We start from the raw sequence: 20,922 nt of genomic DNA on the forward strand, positions 1-20,922 counted from the left end.
GCTATTATATGGTGTGGAACACCACCAGTAAAAAGTAAATACCACTGCCATTAAAAATTGCCATAATGAGGACAGGTAGAAAGGATAGAGAAAACCAGGGGGTTGGAGGGAATGAAAAGTACAGTTGTGTACACTTACCATAAATGTAGATGTTAGAGTGTATTCACTGTTGCAGTCATTACATTTGGGTAATCCTGCTGGCAGGTTGCCCTCAGTCAGCCTGAATTCCAAAGTCTTGGGTCCTGTGTCGGCCACTGTCGCCCCTTCCCGGACGTCAGGTCATCAGAGGTACAAAATCAGCAGCAGACACCATTTTTAGTTTTTCTTGCCCCATATGTCAGGTGCCCCCCTTAAAAGGGTAGCCAAAATTTATATAAATTTATATCTATAAATAAAATTGCATGCACCAATATAAACTTTACCTTCATCTACAAGCAAATACACCACACAGGTTGCATAAATCAGAGAAGTTCCATCAGAAGAAAGGGGGATGGCGGGTGGGTAACCTGGACTGCAACAGTGAATACTCTCGAACATCTACATTTATGGTAAGTGTACACAACTGTACTATGTTCTTCGTGTTTCATTGAGGCAGTCATTACATTTGGGTAGATTCCCAAAGCTATGGTTGGGAGGCTGGAGCTAAACAGCATTAGGAGCGGCTATGAGACCCTGCAGAACTGTAGTGGCAAAGCCTGCCCTGGATTTAGAGTAGAGTGGCAGATGATAGTGCTTTGTAAAGGTGTGCAATGAACTCCCAAGTAGCTGGCACTAAAATGTCCTTGGTTGGTACTCCCCTGAGAAAGGCTGCTGAAGTGGCTGCAGCTCTGGTGGAATGTGGCCTAATGCCCTTAGGCACTGGCTTTCCATGGTATAAGTAGCAGAAATGAATGCAGTGGCCTATCCACTTTGAAATAGTCTGCTTTGAGATAGCCTTTCCTTGTGATCCTGCAGCATATGCCACTAGTAATTGCTCTGTCTTTCTGAAAACTTTGGTTCTGTTCAAGTAGAAGCGTAGCTGTCTGTGCATCTCCAAAGAATGCAGAATTCTCTCCCCCTTAATCTGTGGGTTTGGATAAAAAGCAGGCAGATGAATAGTTTAAGGGCCACACTGGACACTACCTTAGGCATAAATGTCAGGTTTGTCCTCAGAGAAACCCTGTCTGGATAAAAAAGGATAAAAGGTTCCACAGCCATGAGTGCCTGTAACTCTGAGACTCATCTTGCAGAGGTTACTGCTAGGAGCAGAGCTGTTTTCCAAGATAAAACTTTATATCAGCTGTAGCGGCTGGCTCAAAAGGACTGTTGCACCACCAAGAACAAAAACAAACACGACTAAGCAAAACTTGCCACCGCTCACACCTCCGATTCAGTGGTGAATAACAGCTCTGAAAAATGACAACGAAAACTAGCGATAATAAGTTAGTAATTTAGTTGCATTTTTATGCCTTAGAGTGGGCATTTAAATGTTTGTACTTTGTAATAATGTAGTCTAAAATGTTTGTTTTTTTTTGTGATCTTTCAATATAATAATTTATAATAGATATATATGTATAGAATATGTTTTTTATATTTTGCATATATATGGTTGTTTGAGGTAATCAATCATAATGATTAGTAAAACTTTAATTTTAGATTCTAGGCAGCGATCATTGTCATTTTAAAGTTATGCTCGGTGAGCTCAGTACCTTTAAATTAGGTGGAAGGAGGAGGGGGGGCATGTTGATCACATGTTTAGTTTTATTGCATTTATGTAAGCCATTGTAATGGCGCGAGTTTTCTGTTCTTAAATTCTGAAGTCGGTGCAGAGCACTGACGAAAAGCTACATTGAGGAGTTTGGCTTAAATAAATTATTTTCGTTCATTGGCGTTCAGCGTTACTATTTTGACACATTTGCTACAGCGGATTTGGATTTTCAAAGCGGTTATTCACCACTGAATCGGAGGTGTGAGCGGTGGCAAGTTTTGCTTGGCTCAAAAGGAGGCAGGGTGAGTTTTTCCAAGACATAATTGAGGTCCCATGCAGGAATTGGTGATCTCCTTTGGAGGCCTTAAGTTTTTGGCTCCTCTGAGGTACTGCCTTAAAGGATGAGAAAAGATTGGTGGCTCTGTATTGTAATGAGCCGAAATGACAGAGGCATGAATTTTAATTGATGAAAAGGATAGGCCTTTGTCCAGCATCTCAGTTAAGTATTGCAAAATCTGAGGAATATTTGGTTCAGCTGTGTCAATTCCTTGTGCCTGGTTCCAAGCACAGAATCTCTTCCATTTTTCAGCGTAAGATTTTCTGGTACTAGGCCTTCTGGCCTCCAAAATGACATCCACCACAGCTTTAGTGAGAGGCGCGTTTTGTATAGGTTCATAGGTTGATACTAGGCTATCTGCCCTAGGGCATTTACAAGCCTAGCCAGAGTGTGTTTGGCTTTTGCCACCCTTTTAAATGAGTTTTACTGTGCCCTTTTTAGGTTAGTTTACTGCGCCTCTGTCTAGTAGTGAGACAGAAGTGATCCCCTGGGGTAAACCTATGATCTCCCATCCACTCGTCAAGGTTCCTCTTGAAGAGAGTCAGTGAGGGGCTCTGCCTGACTTGAACTGGGATCCTACATTGATGTATGACTACATTATCCACCATGCTGCCAGATTTAAGGTCTTTAGTTGGCTGTGCAGGATCTGATTGTTTTGTTGGGATAGTAGATGAGGTATATGAGGCAAGGTCCAAGCCGGGCATTGAGACAAGTTCCTTAAGATTGGATACCAGTACTGGCGGGGCCAGTCTCGGGCAATCAGCATCATCTTTGGCTTCTCTTGTCTGACCTTTAGGAATATCTTGGGGATGAGAGGCAGTGGGGGAAAGGCATATAGTGCTAAGCTTTTCCAGCTGAAAGCTAGGGCGTCCACTTTCCATGCTCGTCTGTGATAAGTCCTTGTGCAGAATCTTTTTAGTTGGTAGTTGTGAAGAGAGGCAAATAGATCTATATCCGGGCACCCCCATTTCCTGGTTATCATGCTGAAGACTTGTGGATCCAATTTTCACTCGTGGGGATCCATGAGGTTTCTGCTTAGTTAGTCTGCCAGAGTACTTATCTTTCCTGGCAGGAATTGTGCCTGCAGATGTACTTGGTAAGTCAATGTTGTGTCCCACAAAGTCATTGCTAGTCTGCAAAGGGGGTAAGAATGAGTGCCTCCCTGCTTGTTTATATACCACATGACCGTGGTGTTGTCTGTCTATCAGTAGTTGTCCCGGATTAAGTAGGTCCTTGAAGGCTGTCAGGGCATTCTGAACAGCTAGCATTTCTTTTTGATTGACATGTAGATGCATTTGGTTTGTGGACCATGTGCCTTGAATACATCTTCCTGCCATGTGGGCCCCCCAGGCATAATCTGATGCATCCGTTGTTAAAGTCTGCCTGGCTGGGGGTAAAGTGAATGGCTGTCCCTTGTTCTGGTGACGAGCCTTCGCCCACCATCGAAACTCCTGTTGCAGGCAGGGAATGAGGGTAATTATTGTTTCCAGGCTGTGGCAATGTTGAGTCCAAACACTTTTTAGGTACCACTGAAGTTTCCTCATATGCAGTCTCGCATATGGAATTAGTAGAATGCAGCATGCCATGAAGCCCAAAACCTGCAGAATTTTTCTTGCAGATAACTGGGCCTTTGTTGCCAACAGGTTGAAATAGGTAGTCAGTTGCCTTTGTTTGTCTGGCGTGAGAGAAGCCGTCTGGGCAGTTGTATTTAAGCTTGCACCCAGGAATATTTTCTCTTGAGAGGGTACTAGTTTTGATTTCTTTTCACTGACTGTGTACCCTAGGCCTGTTAGAAATCTCTTTACAAATGCCAGATGCTGTAGTAGAATGTCCTTGTTCTCTGCTTGAATGAGGCAGTCGTCCAAGTAAGTATATATTTGTATTCCTCTTTGTCTGCAGAATGCAAATACTGGTGCCAGGCACTTTGTGAATACCCTGGGTGCAGTAGATAAGCCAAAGGGCAGTGCAGAGAATTGGTAGTGCATTGAGCCAGCTTTGAATCTGAGGTATCTTCTGCATGTTTGTCTGATTGGGACATGCAGGTATGCCTCTTAGGTCTAAAGTCACAAGCCAAGCCTTCTTGCCCAGCATGGGCAGAAGTTGCTGCAGAGTCAACATTTTGAATTTTGGTATATCCAGATACGTGTTTAGAATAGATAGGTCCAGTATTGGTCTCCAGGTCTTGTTCTTTCTTGGTACCAATAACAGTCTTGAATAAAATCCTTGTCCCTGTTCTTGCTCTGGTACTTGTTGAATGGCCCTCATGTCCATGAGGGATGAGACTTGCTTTTGTGCATCTGCCCATTGATGTTTTGGCAGGTCTGGCCAACCGTTTGACCTTGGCAGGGTATGGAAGTGTAACTTGTAGCCTTGTGACACTATGTCTAGGACCCATTTGTCTTGGGTTAGTGTGTGCCAATTTTGAGAAAAAAGTGCTAGTTTTCCCCCTAAAGGTGCTGCCAGAAGACAAGTGCTTGGTGCAGGTAGGGGGAAGTCATTGGGACTGTTTCCTGTATGGCTGTGATTTGTCTTCTCCACTTTTGGAGGTAGAAACACCCCATTGTTTAGACCTGTATAAACCTTGGGGCTGGGATCTGCCTCTTGGGCGTCTGTATCTGCCCCTTTGTGGTCTGTCTGACACTGGAAAGGACTAATTCTTTGTAGGCCAGTGTCTGCTAAATCTTGGAGGCTGTACCTGTAAGAAATCCTTAACCGTTTGCATAGATTTAGCTTTGTCCTCCATTTTCTTTAACACCTCTTCTGCTTTAACACCAAACAAGGTATCATGCTGTAATGGAGCATCTAATAATTTTGCTTCGACATGATCAGGCAGATTTTATTCTTTTAACCAAGCATGCCTCCTGATGACAGAACCCGTAACAGCGGCCCTGCAGGAGGCCTCCAAAGAATCAAAACCACATTGCAAAGTATGCTTTCCAACTTGTTTAGCTGCATGCAATAAATCCTGCATTTCTTTGTTTTCTGCGCATTCAGAATTTATCAACATTTTCTGTTTAAGCAGTGACATAATATATTGCTGATATTTGAGCATATGAAACTGACAATTTAAAGCCCTTATAGCCAAGGTAGCAGAAGTGTAAATCTTTTTTCCCCATCTGTCCAATGCCCTAGAATCTCTGTCAGAGGGGGTAGGGTATTTTGCAGCGGAAGCCTTGACCCCTTTGGGATCCTTGGTTAAAACCAATATACTCCATTACCAATCATATAGTAAAGGACTCATGGGTCAGCAGCAGGGTTTTTGAAAAGGAATTTATGAGAGTCAGGAACCCTGTAGTACCTGTCCGGTTTAACAGGAGTTGGAGGCAAGGAGTCAGGGGGTCAGACTGGACTCTGAAAATACATCATCTACAATGTCTAACACAGGTGGAATAGCTAGAGGCCTGGGTTGTGGTAGTAAAAGGAAGTCTCTGAGCCTTTTCTTAGATTCTGAAAAATCTTGGCTCTCCCAGTGGAAATGCTCCCTCATGGTATGCAAGGTTTCCCCAAAAGAGTAATCCTCAGGAGGAGAGGCTGAAGGGATAGACTCTTCAGCATCAGAATCCTCATAGGGAGGAAGAGAGTATTCCTGATCAGAAGAGGAATCAGATGAAATGGAAACCTGATCTGAAGATTCATATTCTGTCTCTTGCCTAGGCCTTTTATCAGGTGGGGGATGGGAACCCCTGATCAAAGTAATCAAGTCTTCGGCCACTTTGAGCATCTGTTTTTCGGGCATGGAGGCCTGTCCATGAGGCTGGTGAACTTGTTTCTTTGCCTTTAAAGGTGCTTTAGTCTTTGCCTTTGAAACTGTAGTCGGTTTAATGTATAATTGTTCAGGTCTGAAAACACCCTCAGAAGCCGATGTCTGCTCAGCGGCTCCGGACCCATCTGAGGGAATAGTCTCGGAGGCTCCAATACCTTGAGCTTCCAGCGGCCTGACCTACTCCACGTGGGAGTCGGTAGCGGCCTGCGACTCTAAAGTAGCGGGCGTCAGGGGCTGCAAAAGCGCCTCACTGAGAACCAGCGACTGGCTTAGGAGAAGCTTCGTCGGTTTTGGACCCCTGTTGCCTTTTTCCTTTTCTTTGCGCTTCTTGTGAACTCCGGTAGTCGGATGGCTATCCGATGGCATTGTATAATTAAATCTGCGCCCAAAATAGCTTAGTGCAAAATCGTACCGACGCTTAATAGTGCGTTGGTTAAATCTAGCATAAAAACCGACAACTAGAAACGTCGTCGTCAGGGCCTAGGCAAGGAATACAGTAAGAGTGAAAGTCCTTATGAGGTATTTGTTTTGCACAAGAAATAATTATTAACTTTTTCTGACATCAGTCTGGAGCAAGAAAAAAGTTTCCCCAATGGGGTACTTGGCTTTTAATGAAGACTTCGGATCTGAAACTCGAACACGAAAATCTCAGGAGTCGGCCGACCGGCACTTGCGAACTGCTTCTGCATCGGGCACCGCGCGGCAAGAAAGACTAAAGAAAATGGCGTCGGCTGCTTCTTTTATACCCCTGACAACCTGACGTCAGGGAAGGGGTTACAGCGGCCGACGCAGGACCCAAGACTTTGGAATTCAGGCCGACTGAGGGCAACCTGCCAGCTGGATTACCAAAATGTAATGACTGCAACAGTGAAACACGAAGAACATCCAGGACTGCAACAGTGAATACACTCCAACATCTACATTTATGGTAAGTGTACACAACTGTACTATGTTCTTCGTGTTTCACTGTTGCAGTCATCACACTTTGGGGGGAAACCCAAAGCTGAGGAAGGGTGGAGACAGTCAAGAAGTGTTAGGGCTGGCTAGCAGGCCTTGTAAGACTGCTGTTGCAAATCCAGCTCTGGATTTAGAAAAAATAGTTAAGTGGTAATGCTTGGTGAAGGTGTGTACAGAACTCCAGGTTGCAGCTTCCAGAATGTCCCTGGTAGGGACTCCCCTGAGAAATGCTGTAGAGGTGGAAGTAGCCCTAGTGGAACGTGTTCTGATCCCCTGTGAGGTAGGTTTTCCATTGCACTTGTAGCAGAAATGGATGGTGTGCTATCCATTTGGAAATGGTTTGCTTTGAAATGGCCTTGCCCTCTGCCCCTGTAGCAAAGCTGACTAGCAGCTGGTCAGATTTTCTGAAGGATTTAGTCCTGTCAAGGTAGAACCTCAGCTGTCTGTGCACATCCAAGGAGTGCAGGATCCTTTCCCCTTTATTCTGAGGATTAGGGAAGAAGGTTGGCAAACGGATTGGTTTAGAGCCACACTGGACACCACCTTAGGCATAAAGGATGGGTTAAGCCCCAAGGGAAACCCTGTCAGGATGGAAAATAAAGTTCCACGGCCATTAGTGCCTGTAACTCAGATACTCTTCTCGTTGAAGTTATGGCTAAACAGGTGACGCAGTAAGAATGAAAATCTCTGAGTTATTTGCTTTCCAGAGTCAAGACAACTGTTAACTTTTTTCTGACATTGGTTAGAGCAAGAATAAAAGTTTCCCAACAGGGTACATAGCTTTAGAAGACTTCAGGTTTGAAACTCGAAAAATGAAAATTTCAGTTAGCGGTCAAACAGCACTTGCGAACTGCTTCTGCTTCGGGCTCCTCCTCGGCAAGAAAGACTGATGTAATGGCGTCGGCTGCATGTTTTATACCGCTGACAACCTGAAGTCATGGAAGAGGCGACAGCATCAGATGCAGAAATCCCAAGACTCTGGTATTCGGGCTGACTGAGGGATGCCTGCAGGCAAATAACCCAAGTGTGATGACTGCAACAGTGAAAAACTAAGATCATCAATGTGTCCTTGGTGTACAACTAGAAAGAAAACATTTGGTCAACATATTCCAATTCTTCTACATCCGACTCTGAGATATCTGAAACTACATCAGACTCTTGAGATATCTGAACCCTCTGGGGAGTTAACACCCTCCCTCATTTTGCAGAAGGGAACCTTGACACTGAATACTCAACTGGTTGCCTGAACTTCAAAAATTTCAGTCCTAAGCAAACCGGAATAGATTTAATGTCTTTGAGGCCTGCTCACTTCAACATATGGCAAGCTAGCCAGAATTTGTTTGGCTTGAACATCTTAAGGGAATATTTGGCAATGCAGTCTGCATTTGTGGTCTTGTTTCACAAGTAGATTCCAAAAGCCTGGTCTTCTTCGACCACAAAGTGCACAAACAGTGGGAAGATACTGCCCTCCCTGCACTGGCATTAGTGTGTCGGACACTGGACTTCAATTACAAGATAGTTTTGGCTTGAAAGGATGTGCTGTAGGCCAATAACATGGTGGCCTTCAGGGGGAAATCATGTCAACAGGCTTTGGCAGCAGCAAGTGTTGGATTATAGGGATGTGAAGGTACCTTGCCTACACTGGTAATCTTCCAGTCTTGGAGAGAGGGGTATCAGACTCAGAGTTAATATTACCAGCCTCCCAATTTTTCTCTCCCATATTCTTATGTGGAAGGTTCAAAGGAAGAGCTAATGGATGACAAGTATTCTGCCCTGCACATTAAGGACCTTTTATTAAATTTAACACTGGGGGTGACGGCATGTCATACTCTGGAGGTAAGAAAAACAGACATCTACAGCTGCAACAGGAAAAATACATGATAGAAAAATACTATTTTTCCTCCTTCAATGGGACAGTTATTTGTAACTCTGGAAGCAGGCTAACTTTACGACGCAAACAAATGTTATGATGTTTAACAAATTGTGGGAAGAACAATCTGAAGATGGCACCTGTAGATGTCCCTTGATACAAAAGACATAATATCCAAGTGGGAGACCGCTGCTGTGCAGGTAGAACAGTGAACGGCTCTGGAAGTCAGGGTGGCCTTCATGCTTTTCTAGACAGGAATCCCAAGTTAAGCACTGCAACAATGAATACCACAAGGATGATGCATTTCAACTCCTTCAGCAATGAGCTGTCACTCCCTTAAAATATCCAGTTACACAAGGATCTGTACCTTCAGTCTGTGAACCCATATTCCTGTTGGTTAAAATATCTACAGCATATTTAAAAAGATCAAAAGCATTATACAACAGTAATTCAGGTACACCAGTAACATACACACAGGAACACACAATTTAGACAGAAAATAAATGAAGTCTACGAAAATTAATTATTTGAAATATATAAATTCGGCAAAAGTAATCCGCAACCAGCAAGAAAATATATTAAACTACATGGAACAAGTACGAAAGAAAAATGAAATTATCTTAAGTACCAAAAGTTAAACAGGATGAAACTTACCACTCTTCTGCCTCAGTGGACTGAAAACATGAATATCCATTGGAGAAAATATGTTGGAGTGAACCTCGCGTCGGTTGTCTCCATAGTTTTTATTACACGAATGGATAGAGTGTGTAGTCCAGTCTGTCCAGTACAGGGTATCTCCAAACAACGTCAATGCAAAGGGATGAGGAAGGAAGCCTTCAACCACCACTTCCCTAATGGGACAGGGGAAAAAAAAAAAAAAAAAATCACACATTTGTTCACAAGTCACTGAATTTTTTTTTTTTTTTTTTTAATTAAAAACTAAATTGTATTCTACACAGCAGAAAATTTGAGGTACTCAAGGTTAGCAGAGATGGGCCAAGCAGTAGATACGGGAACAGAAAAGTACAGTTGTGTACACTTACCATAAATGTAGATGTTCTGAGTGCATTCACTGTTGCAGTCATCATATTTGGGTTATCCTGCCAGGGGTAGGCCTCAGTTGGCCAAAATACCAGAGGTTTAGTATTTCTGCATTAGTTGCTGTCACTCCAGGTCTGACATCAGGTCGTCAGTGGTATAAAAACAGGCAGCAGACGCCATTACATCAGTTTTTCTTGGCCTATCAGGAGCCCCCAAATAGGGAGCTAGGTTATGGTGGAAGACCATGACCAGGAGAAAGTAAATACCAAAAATTCCCTGTAAGGCGAGAGGAAGAGAGAGACACAAGGGGGATGGAGGGAGGGAAAAGTACAGTTGTGTACACTTAACATAAATGTAGATGTTAGAGCGTATTCACTTGTTGCAGTCATCACATTTGGGTTATCTGCCTTCAGGCAGCCCTCAGCCAGCCTGAATACCAGAGTCTTGGGATTTCTGCATCGGATGTTGTCGCTGCTTTCATGATGTCAGGTCATCAGGGGTATAAAACATGCAGCCGACATCATTACATCAGTTTTTCTTGCCCCAGATGTCAGGTGCCCCCAAAATAGGAAGCAATTATATGGTGTGGAACACCCCCAGGAAAAAGCAAATACACAATATACAAGATATACCAAACCAAAAAGGATAGGTAAAAGCAAGGGGGGGGGGAGGCTGGAGGGAGGGTAACCAGGACTGCAACAGTGAATACACTTGACCATCTACATTTATGGTAAGTGTACACAACTGTACTATGTTCTTCGTGTTTCACTGTTGGTTATCACATTTGGGTTAATTCCCAAAGCTAAGGGAGGGTGGAGGTAGTTAAGGAGCATTAGGGCTGTCAATCAGGCCCTATAAGACTGCTGTGGCAAATCTAGCTCTGGATTTGGAAAAGATAGGCAAGTGGTAATGCTTGGTGAAAGTGTACAAAGCTCCAGGTTGAAGCTTCTAGGATGGCCCTGGTAAGGACTCCTCTGAGAAATGCAGTAGAGGAAGATGCAAGCCCTAGTGGAATGTGTTCTTATCCCCTGTGGGGTAGGTTTTTTATGGTGCTTGTAGCAGAAATGGATGCAATGTACTATCCATTTAGAAATTATTTGCTTTGAAATGGCCTTGCCCTCTGGGCTTGCAGCAAAGCTGACCAGCGGCTGGTCAGATTTTCTGAGGCTTAGTCCTGTCCAGATAGAATCTAAGCTGTCTGTGCACGTCCAGAGAATGCCGTATTCTTTCCCCTTTATTCTGAGGATTAGGGGAAAAAAGTAGGCAAATAAATGGACTGGTTTAAAGCCACACTAGATACCACCTTGGGCATAAAAGATGGGTTAGTCCCGAGGGAAACCCTGTCCGCATAGAAGATAATGAAGGGTTCCCATTGCCATAAGGGCTTGCAGTTCAGACACTCTTCTTACGGAAGTGATGGCTAGGAGTAAAGCCGTTTTCCATGAGAGGAATTTTAACTGTGCTGCCGCAGCCGGTTCAAAGGGTGGCAGTGTTAGTTTTTCCAATACAAAATTAAGGTCCCAGGCCAGACTGGGAGCTCTCCTGGGGGGGGGGGTCTTAAATTTTTGGCTCCTCTAAGGAACTGTTTTACCAGAGGATGAGAGTAGAGGGGTGGCTCTATTATAATGAGCTGAGATGGCAAGGCATGAATCTTAATAGAAGAGAAGGATAGGCCCTTGTGGAGCATTTCTGTTAAGTAATCTAGTATACAAGGTAAGCTGGGCACAGTTGTGCCCATCCTCTGAGACTGCCTCCAGGAACAGAATCTCTTCCACTTTTCTGAATAGGATTTCCTAGTACTAGGCCTCCTTGCCTCAAGAATGGCATCCAGCACCTGCTTACTGGTTGCTGGTGATGAGTTCAGGGGATTAGCCAGGCTGCAAGGTTCAGGGTCTGCAGCTGAGGGTGCAGAATCTGGCCTGCCTGCTGGGACAGCAGGGAAGGAGTCTGAGGCAGGTGCCATGGTTGTAGCACTGTCAAACTGCGCAAAAGAGGGTACCAGTGCTGGCGTGGCCAGTGTAGTGCAATAAGGATTGTCCTTGGCTTGTCCCGTTTGATCTTTAGTAAAACCTTCGAGAAGAGAGGCAGAGGGGGAAAGGCATAGACTGAGAGGCTTTCCCAGGCAAAGGACAGGGCACTCACTTTCCAAGCCTGGCTGTGGGGAGTTCTGGTGCAGTATTTGTTCAATTGACGGTTCGGAGGGGAAGTAATTAGGTCCACTTCTGGTGTCCCCCATCTGTTTCTCAAAAGTCTGAATATTTTGGGTTCCAGTCTCCATTCATGTGGGTCCATGAGATTTCAGCTTAAGTCGTCTGCCAGTGAATTTGGTTTGCCTGGCAGGAAATGAGCTTGTAGGTGCACTTGGTTGCTCAAGGCTGTGTTCCACAGAGCCATGGCTAGTCTGCAGAGTGGGTAGGAATGGGTTCCCCCCTGCTTGTTTATGTACCACATAACTGTGGTGGTGTCTGTCTTCACCAATAGTTGTCCTGGAAGAATAAGGCCTTTGAAGGCTGTCAGAGCATTCTGTACAGCTAACATTTCTTTCTGATTGACATACAGGTGCATCTGCTTTGGGATCCATTTGCCCTGAATGCACTGCCCTGCCATGTGAGCCCCCCATGCATAGTCTGAATAGTCTGTTAGGGTTTGGGCGGCAGGGGGTAGAGTGAAAGAAAGTCCCTTGTTGTGGTTGCAGGCCTCCGCCCACCAAAGGAACTCTGTCGTTAGACAAGGAATGATAGGAATCATAGTTTCCAGGTCCTAAGAATGTTGACACCATAGACTTTTTAGGTACCATTGAAGTTTCCTCACATGTAGTCTTGCATATGGAATTAACAGAATGCAAGAGGCCATGAAAAGTACAGTTTTGTACCTACCATAAATGTAGATGTTCGAGGATTCCATTGCTGCAGTCCTTACTATTGGGTATAGTCCGCATCCAGTCGGCCCGAATACCAGAGTATAAGGCTGACCTCGGCCAGGGCGCATTAGACTGACGTCAGTACGTCAGGGTACTAATGCGCATGACCGGCGTCATATCCTCAGTCTTTTCTTGCCCCAGATGTCAGAAGACCCTAAAAAGACAAGGCCCAAAATACCTGCACCAAAACATGAACAATATATACAAAAATATAAGCATGTAAACTCACCTACACAACCACCCCTAAACACAGAGGGAAGGAGGGAGGTATTGACTGCAGCAATGGAATCCTCGAACATCTACATTTATGGTAGGTACAAAACTGTACTATGTTCTTCGCTTTCCATTGCTGCAGTCCTTACTATTGGGTAGAATCCCAAAGCAGAGGTAAGGGAGGCTGGCAAATCATAAAGAAGCAGGAGCTGACAACATGCCTTGCAAAACAGCTGTGGCAAAACCAGCCCTAGACTTAGAGTAGATAGGAAGGTGATAATGCTTAGAGAAAGTATGCACTGAACTCCAAGTAGCTGCTTCCAAAATATCCTTAGTTGCCACCCCCCGTAGAAATGCTGTTGAAGTGGCAGTAGCCCTAGTGGAATGAGGCCTAATCCCAGCTGGAATCTCCTTGCCATGATGGGAATAACAAAATGCAATGCAAAAGCCAATCCACCTAGAAATAGTTTGTTTTGACACAGGCTTGCCCTGAACTCAAAGCAAAAGAAACAAACAACTGCTGAGACTGCCTAAAATCCTTAGTCCTGCTTAAGTAATAACGCAATTGCCTGTGCACATCTAAAGTATGCAAAATCTTTTCCCCTTTATTTTGGGGGTCTGCATAAAAAGTAGGCAAATGAATAGTTTGGTTTAAAGCCACACTAGAAATCACCTTAGGCATAAAGGAAGGATTAGTACGTAATGATACCCTATCCTTATGGAAAATCAAAAAGGGCTCGACTGCCATAAGGGCCTGCAACTCAGACACCCTTCTAGAAGTAATATCCAACAAAAAAGCAGTCTACCATGACAAATATTTCAATTCAGCAGTAGCCGCAGGCTCAAAAGGTTGTAGAGTAAGTTTTTCCAACACAAAATTGAGATGCCAAGCAGGAGTAGGAGCTTTACGGGGGTCTTATATTCTTTGCCCCTCTAAGAAACTGCTTGAACAAAGGATGCGAAAACAATGGTGGGTCACAATCATAGTGAGCTGAGATTGCTGCAGCATGAATCTTAATGGAAGAGAAGGACAGACCCTTGTCCAGTAACTCAGTAAGATATTGAAGAGCCACACTCAAATTAGGCTCAGAAATCTCCAAATTCTTTGCTTTACTCCAAAATAAAAATCTCTTCCATTTTTCTGTACACTTACCTTGTACTAGGTCGTCTAGCTTCCATAATCACATTTAAAACTTGTTGAGGAAGTTGAGACCTGCTGTGTTTCAACACAGAATATGCCAGGCTGTCAGATGAAGAGAGTGAAGCTTGACATTGAGCAGATGACCGTCCTTCTGGGATAACAGATGTGGAATCAAAGGTAAAGGCCATGGAGGCTTCTTTACCAGACTCCGTGGTAGTGGGTACCAGTGTTGCGAGGCCAATCTGGAGCTATCAAAATCATCCTTGGCCTGTCCTGTCTGACCTTTAACAGTACCTTTGGAAGAAGAGGCAGAGGTGGAAAGGCATACACATGAAGGTTTGTCCAACTGAAAGACAGAGCATCCACTTTCCAAGCTGTGTGATGAAACCCCTTTGTGCAAAACTGTGGCAGCTGGTGGTTTAGTGGAGAAGCGAACAGATCTATGTCTGGAGTTCCCCATGACACTGTCAATTTCTGAAATACATGAAGATCCAGTTTCCACTCGTGGGGATCCATGATTTGTCTGCTTAACACATCTGCTAAGGAGTTCTGTGCTCCTGGCAGAAATCTTGCCTGAAGAGTTAGGTGCAAGCGTAGCACAGTCTCCCATAAAATCATTGCTTGCCTGCATAGAGGATAAGAATGTGTTCCCCCTTGTTTGTTGATGTACCACATGACAGTTGTGTTGTCTGTTAGAATCAACACCTGCCCTGGAAGAAGTAACTCCTTGAAAGCCAGTAATGCGAACTGGACTGCTAACATCTCCTTCATGTTGACATGTAGATGCTGTAGTCTGGCAGGCCACTTGTCTTGTATCCACTTTCCATTTAGATGAGCTCCCCAAGCAAAATCCGAGGCATCTGTCGTTAAAATCTGACTTCGCCTCTGGCCGGGTCACAGAGAGTCCCTTGTTTAGGTGACATTCCTGAGCCCACCACAAAATTCTCTTTGAAGGCAAGGTATTATTTGAATGACAGTGTCTAAATCCTGGCAGTGCTGTGTCCATACATTTTGAGATACCATTGTAACTTCCTCATATGCAGTTTGGCATTGGGAAGCACCAGAATACAAGATGCCATGAACCCTAATGCTTGAAGGACTGTCTTTGCAGTCAGCACGGACTGATGAGATAGTTGATGGAAGTAAAGTGATAGACTCATTTGTTTGTCCGGGGTTAAAAGGCCATCTGGGCTGCTGTATTCAGTCTCACACCCAGAAAGCACATGTCTTGAGAGGGTACTAGACTGGACTTTATTTCGCTCACAGAATACCCTAGGCATATTAGCACTGCTATAACATATTCCAGATGCTGTAGAAGGTCTTCCTTTTCTTGAGCCAGAAGCAGGCAGTCGTCTAAATAAGGATAGATTTGAATTCCTTGTAGCCTGAAGTAAGCTATCACTGGAGCCAGAACCTTTGTGAATACTCTGCAGTAGATAAGCCAAAGGGCAATGCAGAGAACTGATAATGAGAATCTCCAGCTCGAACCGCAGATACTTCCTGCAACTTAGCCTGATAGGCACATGAAGGTAAGCTTCCTTGAGATCTAAAGTTACCATCCAGTGATCTTTGCCCAGCAGGGTAAAAGCTGTTGTAACGTCAACATCTTGAACTTGGGAATGTCCAGATAAGTGTTGAGGAGAGATAAATCCAAAATCGGTCTCCACGTGTTCCCCTTCTTTGGTACTAGGAACATGCGAGAATAAAATCCTAGGCCCCTTTCTGATACAGGGACTGGCTGAATGGCCCCCATTTGGAGTAACTGAGAAACTTGCTTGTGAGCCTCTCTTCTTTGTGGAGGAGGAACGTCTGGCATGCCTTTGAAAGGGGCATTGTATGGAAATAAAATCTGTAACCGTGGTGAATGATGTCCAACACCCATCTGTCTTGAGTAATTAAATCCCAATTTTCTTTGAAAAGAGACAGTCGCCCTCCCAAAGGAGCTGCCAGACGAGAATCTACTGGCAGCTGAAAAGGCAGGTCATTGGGTTTGTTTACGAAAGGACTGACCCCTGCCCTCACCAGAAGTCTGAGCAGGTGAACTCCCTGTTCTAGGCCTAAAAGAACCTTGAGCCCTGCCCCTACCACGTCTAGACCTACCCCTAGACTGGGAATCATAAGCAGGATATGTCCACCCCTTAGCAGGCCAATTTCTACTAAACTTCGTGGCTGTACCTGCAAAAAATCTTTAACAGTTTGCATAGACTTAGCTTTGTCCTCCATTTTCTTTAAAACAGCTTCCACAGGTGAACCAAACAACACATCAGACTGTAAAGGAGCATCCAAAATCCTTGTCTTAACATGCTCAGCCAAATTTTGATCCCTCAACCAGGCATGCCTGCGAAGAACAGAACTAGTGGCAGCCACCCTCGAGGAGGCCTGCACAGCATCAAAACCACATTGCAAAGAATGCTTGCCCACTTGTTCAGACACAAACTAAATCCAGCAATTCTTTACAATCAATACCTTCCGCCAAAGCATCCACCTTAGATTTCAATTGTGAAAGGAGATAATTTTGATATTTCAGCATGTGAAACTGACAATTCAACGCTCTCATGGCTAGAGTGGAAGAAGTATACACTTTCTTACCCCACCTATCCAACGCCCTTGCCTCTTTGTCAGTGGGAACAGGATTTTTAACCACAGAGGCCTTAACACCTTTAGGCCCCTGAGAAACAGTGTCTGGGTTCGCCGTAGGACTCTTAAACAAATACTTATGAGCTTCGGGCACCCTATAGTACCTATCAGGTTTAACAGGAGCAGGAGGCAAAGAATCAGGGTTCAGGGAAGCCTCTGCAAAACATCTTCCACCACATTTAACACAGGAGGTATAGCTAAGGGCCTATGCTGGGGTAAAACAAGAATTCCCTAAGCCTCTTCCTGGAATCAGAGTAGTCCTGGCCTTCCCATTTAAAGTGCTCCCTCATGGAATGCAGAGTCTCTGAAAATGAAAAATCCTCAGGAGGAGAAGAGGAGTGGCATCATCCACATCAGAATCAGAATAATGAGGATACTCCTGCAAATCTTCCATGAGAAGACTCAGAAGCCCCTGAACCCTGTTCAAAACTGTCAAACTCTGGTTCCACCCTAGGCCTCTTATCAGGAGGGCCCATAGAACCTCTAATCATAGTAATCAAATCTTCTGCCATTTTAAGCATATGTTTCTTAGGTACAGAACCCGAAATGCTAGGAGAAGCCCCTACTGAAGCTGAACTTGGCCTACCTCTAAAAGAAGTTTTGGCAACAGAAGGAGAGGCTCTAACAACTTTGGGAAGAGAGGGAAAAATAGTTACCTGAGAAGCCCCCTCAGCCTGGCCTGCCTCCTGAGAGGGTACATCCTGTAACAGTAAAGTTTCGGCCTGAGACTCCATAGAAACTCCTGGCAAAACCTCAGGCTCCACTGAGCCTCCTAAAGAACCGACGTCCGGGACTGCCGGTTCATCAACCCTAGGCTTCGCTGTTTTGTCCTTGCGCTTCTTGGGCGGGCGCCGGAGCATCCGACGGCATTTTATAATTGCAACGCTTCCCAAACACTAATCTGGCACAGTCTAACCTCCTCTTAATAGTGTGTTTGTTAAACCTAGCACAAGAGCGGCAACCAACAACGTCGTGCGCAGGCCCTAAACAAGGTATACACAATGTATGGTAATCCCTATGAGGTATTTGTTTCCCACAAGAAATACAGTTATTCACTTTTTCTGACATCCGGTTAAATACTGAGGCAAGAAAAACCAAAATGTTCCCAACGGGTACTTAGCCAACTCTGATTCGGTCTGAAACTCCGGTTTCGAAATATTTCAGAACGCCAACCTGCACTCGCAAAACTGCTTCTGCATCGGACCACGCGGCAAAAGACTGAGGATATGGCCGGTCATGCGCATTAGTACCCTGGCACTGGCGTCAGTCTAATGCGCCCTGGCCGACGTCAGCCTTATACTCTGGTATTCGGGCCGACTGGATGCGGACTATACCCAATAGTAAGGACTGCAGCAATGGAAAACGAAGAACATCCCAGGGTTTGCAGTATTTTTCTTGCAGACAGCTGGGTTTTGGTGGCCAGTAGACTGAAGTAGTTTGTCAAACAAATTTGTTTCTCTGGAGTGAGGAATGCCATCTGGGAAGTTGTGTTCAAGCTTGCTCCCAGGAATACAATCTGTTGGCAGGGTACTAGGTGAGACTTCTTTTCATTGATGGTGTATCCTAGTGAAGTTAGAAGTCTCTTTACAAATGCCAGGTGCTGTAATAGCAAGTCCTGACTTACCGGCTGAATCAGGCAATCGTCCAAGTATGGGTAAATCTGAATACTTCTCTGCATGCAAAATGCAATGGCTGGAGCGAGGCACTTTATGAATACCCTGGGTGCAGTAGATAAGCCAAAGGGAAGTTCAGAGAACTGATACTGCATAGAGCCTACTCTGAAGTGTAGGTATTTCCTGCAAGATTCCCTTATGGGGATGTGCAGATAAGCTTCTTTTAAGTCTAGGGTTGCCAGCCAGGAACCCTTGGCTAGCATAGGAAGCAGCTGTTGGAGTTAGTATTTTGAATTTTGGAACCACCAGAAAGGTGTTGGGAATAGACAGATCCAGGATAGGACGCCAGGAGTTTTCTTTTCTGGGAACAATAAACAGTCTTGAATAAAAACCTTGTCCCTTTTGTTCTGCTGGGACAGGTTGAATAGCCTTGATGCTGAGGAGAGAAAGTACTTGCTTTTGGGACTTCGCCCACTGGTTTGGGGGGAAATCTGGCCATCCACTTAGAGTTGGGAGTGAGTGGAAGTGGAATCTGTATCCTAAGGAAACAATGTTTAAAAATAATTTGCCTTGGATAATGTATTTCCAAGTTTTTTGCATGCAGGGCGAGTTTCCCTCCTAAAGGTGCAAGTACTTGGGCAAGGCTTGGAAGAGTTAAGGATAAGTCATTACGCAATTTTACCACCATATTAGTGTCAGCTGAGACTTGTTGAGGGTTATGGTAATACCCTGGTACTGAGCAATCTGAAAGAGATGATCCCCGGCCTGAATCAGTCAATACCTGGAGGGAGAAGATAGAAGCCAATCGTCCAGGTAGGGAAAGACCTGAAAACCCTGCAGCTGCAGGTGAGCCACCACTACCGCCAGCACACTGGTGAACACTCTGGGGCAGTGGTGAGCCCAAACGGGAGTGCTCTGAAGTGAAAATGATGGACTCCCAGCCTGAAGCGAAGGAACCTCTGAGAACATCTGTTCATCTTGATATGATAGTATGCGTCCTGGAGGTCCACCGAGCACATCCAGTCGTATATCTGCAAGGACAGAATGGATTGAGGGTGACCATCCAGAATTTTGTCTTGGCAACAGACAAATGCAGGGTTGAAAGATCCTGAATGGGTGTCAAGTCCCCCCCATTTTCTTTGGCACTAAAAAGAACCAGGAATAAAATCCGGACTGGTCTGGGTAGACAGGCTGCATGACTCATTTTGTAAGCAGCCTGGAAACTCCCACTGATCAGTGGCACATCTGGGAAGTGTTTGGGGGGGGGGGGAGAGATGGACAAAGGGAATAAAGTAATCACTGGATATGATCTGTAGAACCCAACAAACGTTTCTAATGGACTCCCAGGTCACTGGGTGCAGAGATAGTCGTCCCCTGACTGCCTCCAGAGACTCAGGGTTGCTGGAAGGGTCTGTCAGAGAAGGTACCCAGAGACCCTTGGTTCTTTAGACCCCCCTCTGCCACGAGGGAATCTATCATATCCCCCTTTGCGAGAAGGCGAATCCTGAGCATCGTGCAAAGAACAATGAGACTTCCAAAACTACATCTTCTTGACACCATGCAGATTCCTGGAGAAGCGGATCCTGATGGCAGACAAAGTCTTCCAGTCCTTCTCGCTCTGGACTAATGTATTACGAACTGTTTTATCAAACAAGGTGGAATCACCATAGGGACAGTTAGTGAAAGATGCCTTAAAGGGCTCTGAAAAGCACAAAGCCAGAGCCAGGAATGCTGCCTAATGGCCATGGCTGTTCCTGCAGCCCTAGAGGCACCCTCAGTAGCATGTGATAGGAGCCTTATGGATGCATTAGAGATGGAAGTGAGGGCGGCCATGCAGGAGGAAAAATACTTTCTCCTCTGCCGACATGGACCCTGAGTCAGAGTCAGCGACCTCCTTGACCAAGTCCATCTGCAGTCCGATTACATGTGCCAAATAGTTCAGCACACGCAAGGCAATGTTGGTTCAAGCGTAGGTCCACTTCCCAAAATGATCCATCGCCCAGGTACTCCCTTGTCTGGAGAATGGACCGAACAGCTCTCCTGGGGAGTTGCTTATTGGTGCCCACCACAACCACCATGGCATTGACTGGGGACCCCATGGACCAGTGAGGTTTATCAGAAGGGGTGCTAAGTACTTTATCTGGCTGTCTGGGGATAGGTTCAACTGTACTCGGTTCCTTCCATGCCCTACATGAAAAGATTTACAAGGAGATCTGGGGTGGGGCACCTAGGAGGTAAAAGGTCCTGTGCCAAAAGCCTCCAGAAATACAAGTTTGTCTGGGTTGGGCTTAAGAGTAGACCACCCACTGTGCTGACTAAGGATATCCATTATGTCCCCAAAGGAGGCATTGTCCGGGTGTGATCAGGGGGAACCCCCCCCCCTTCCTCCAAGTCAGTATCATCTGGGAGAGACTCAGGTGTGGAGTCTAAGTGCTTCCTCTTACACATATGCTTCCGAGGGGGGAATTCCGGGAAAGACTCGGAAGCCTAGGGTAGTTCCCGTGTGGGGCAAACTGGCAACAGGCTGCCTCTGATGGGACAGAATGGAAGACTTCAGCCCAGAAAGAGAGGGAGCCAGGACGGACTCGGAGGAAGACAATGACAAGGGTCTGAAAAAAGCAGAGAGAACCCTCTCCACTACTTCGAACGACAAGGGTGAGTGGATCCTCAAAGTCAGGACGGCCAAGATTGAATCTGCACCCCTCCCCTGCCGCAAGAGGGGGAACCGGCGCCAAGAGGGGGA

At 45.3% G+C, this 20,922-nt stretch overlaps 1 protein-coding gene across 1 annotated transcript in view; it reads right to left on the bottom strand.

Annotated features, from left to right (window-relative positions):
* Positions 1–20,922, bottom strand: part of LRP6 (LDL receptor related protein 6) — a 2,645,333-nt gene that overhangs the window by 2,282,733 nt on the left and 341,678 nt on the right. Inside the window, exon 4 of the mRNA XM_044088131.1 lies at positions 9,269–9,465. Coding sequence (XP_043944066.1) covers positions 9,269–9,465 — 197 coding nt within the window. The remainder of the gene's footprint in view (positions 1–9,268; positions 9,466–20,922) is intronic.

The sequence above is a fragment of the Protopterus annectens genome, chromosome 11.part0 (genome assembly GCF_019279795.1).
Source record: "Protopterus annectens isolate FY-2018-M chromosome 11.part0, PAN1.0, whole genome shotgun sequence".
Taxonomy (NCBI): domain Eukaryota; kingdom Metazoa; phylum Chordata; order Ceratodontiformes; family Protopteridae; genus Protopterus; species Protopterus annectens.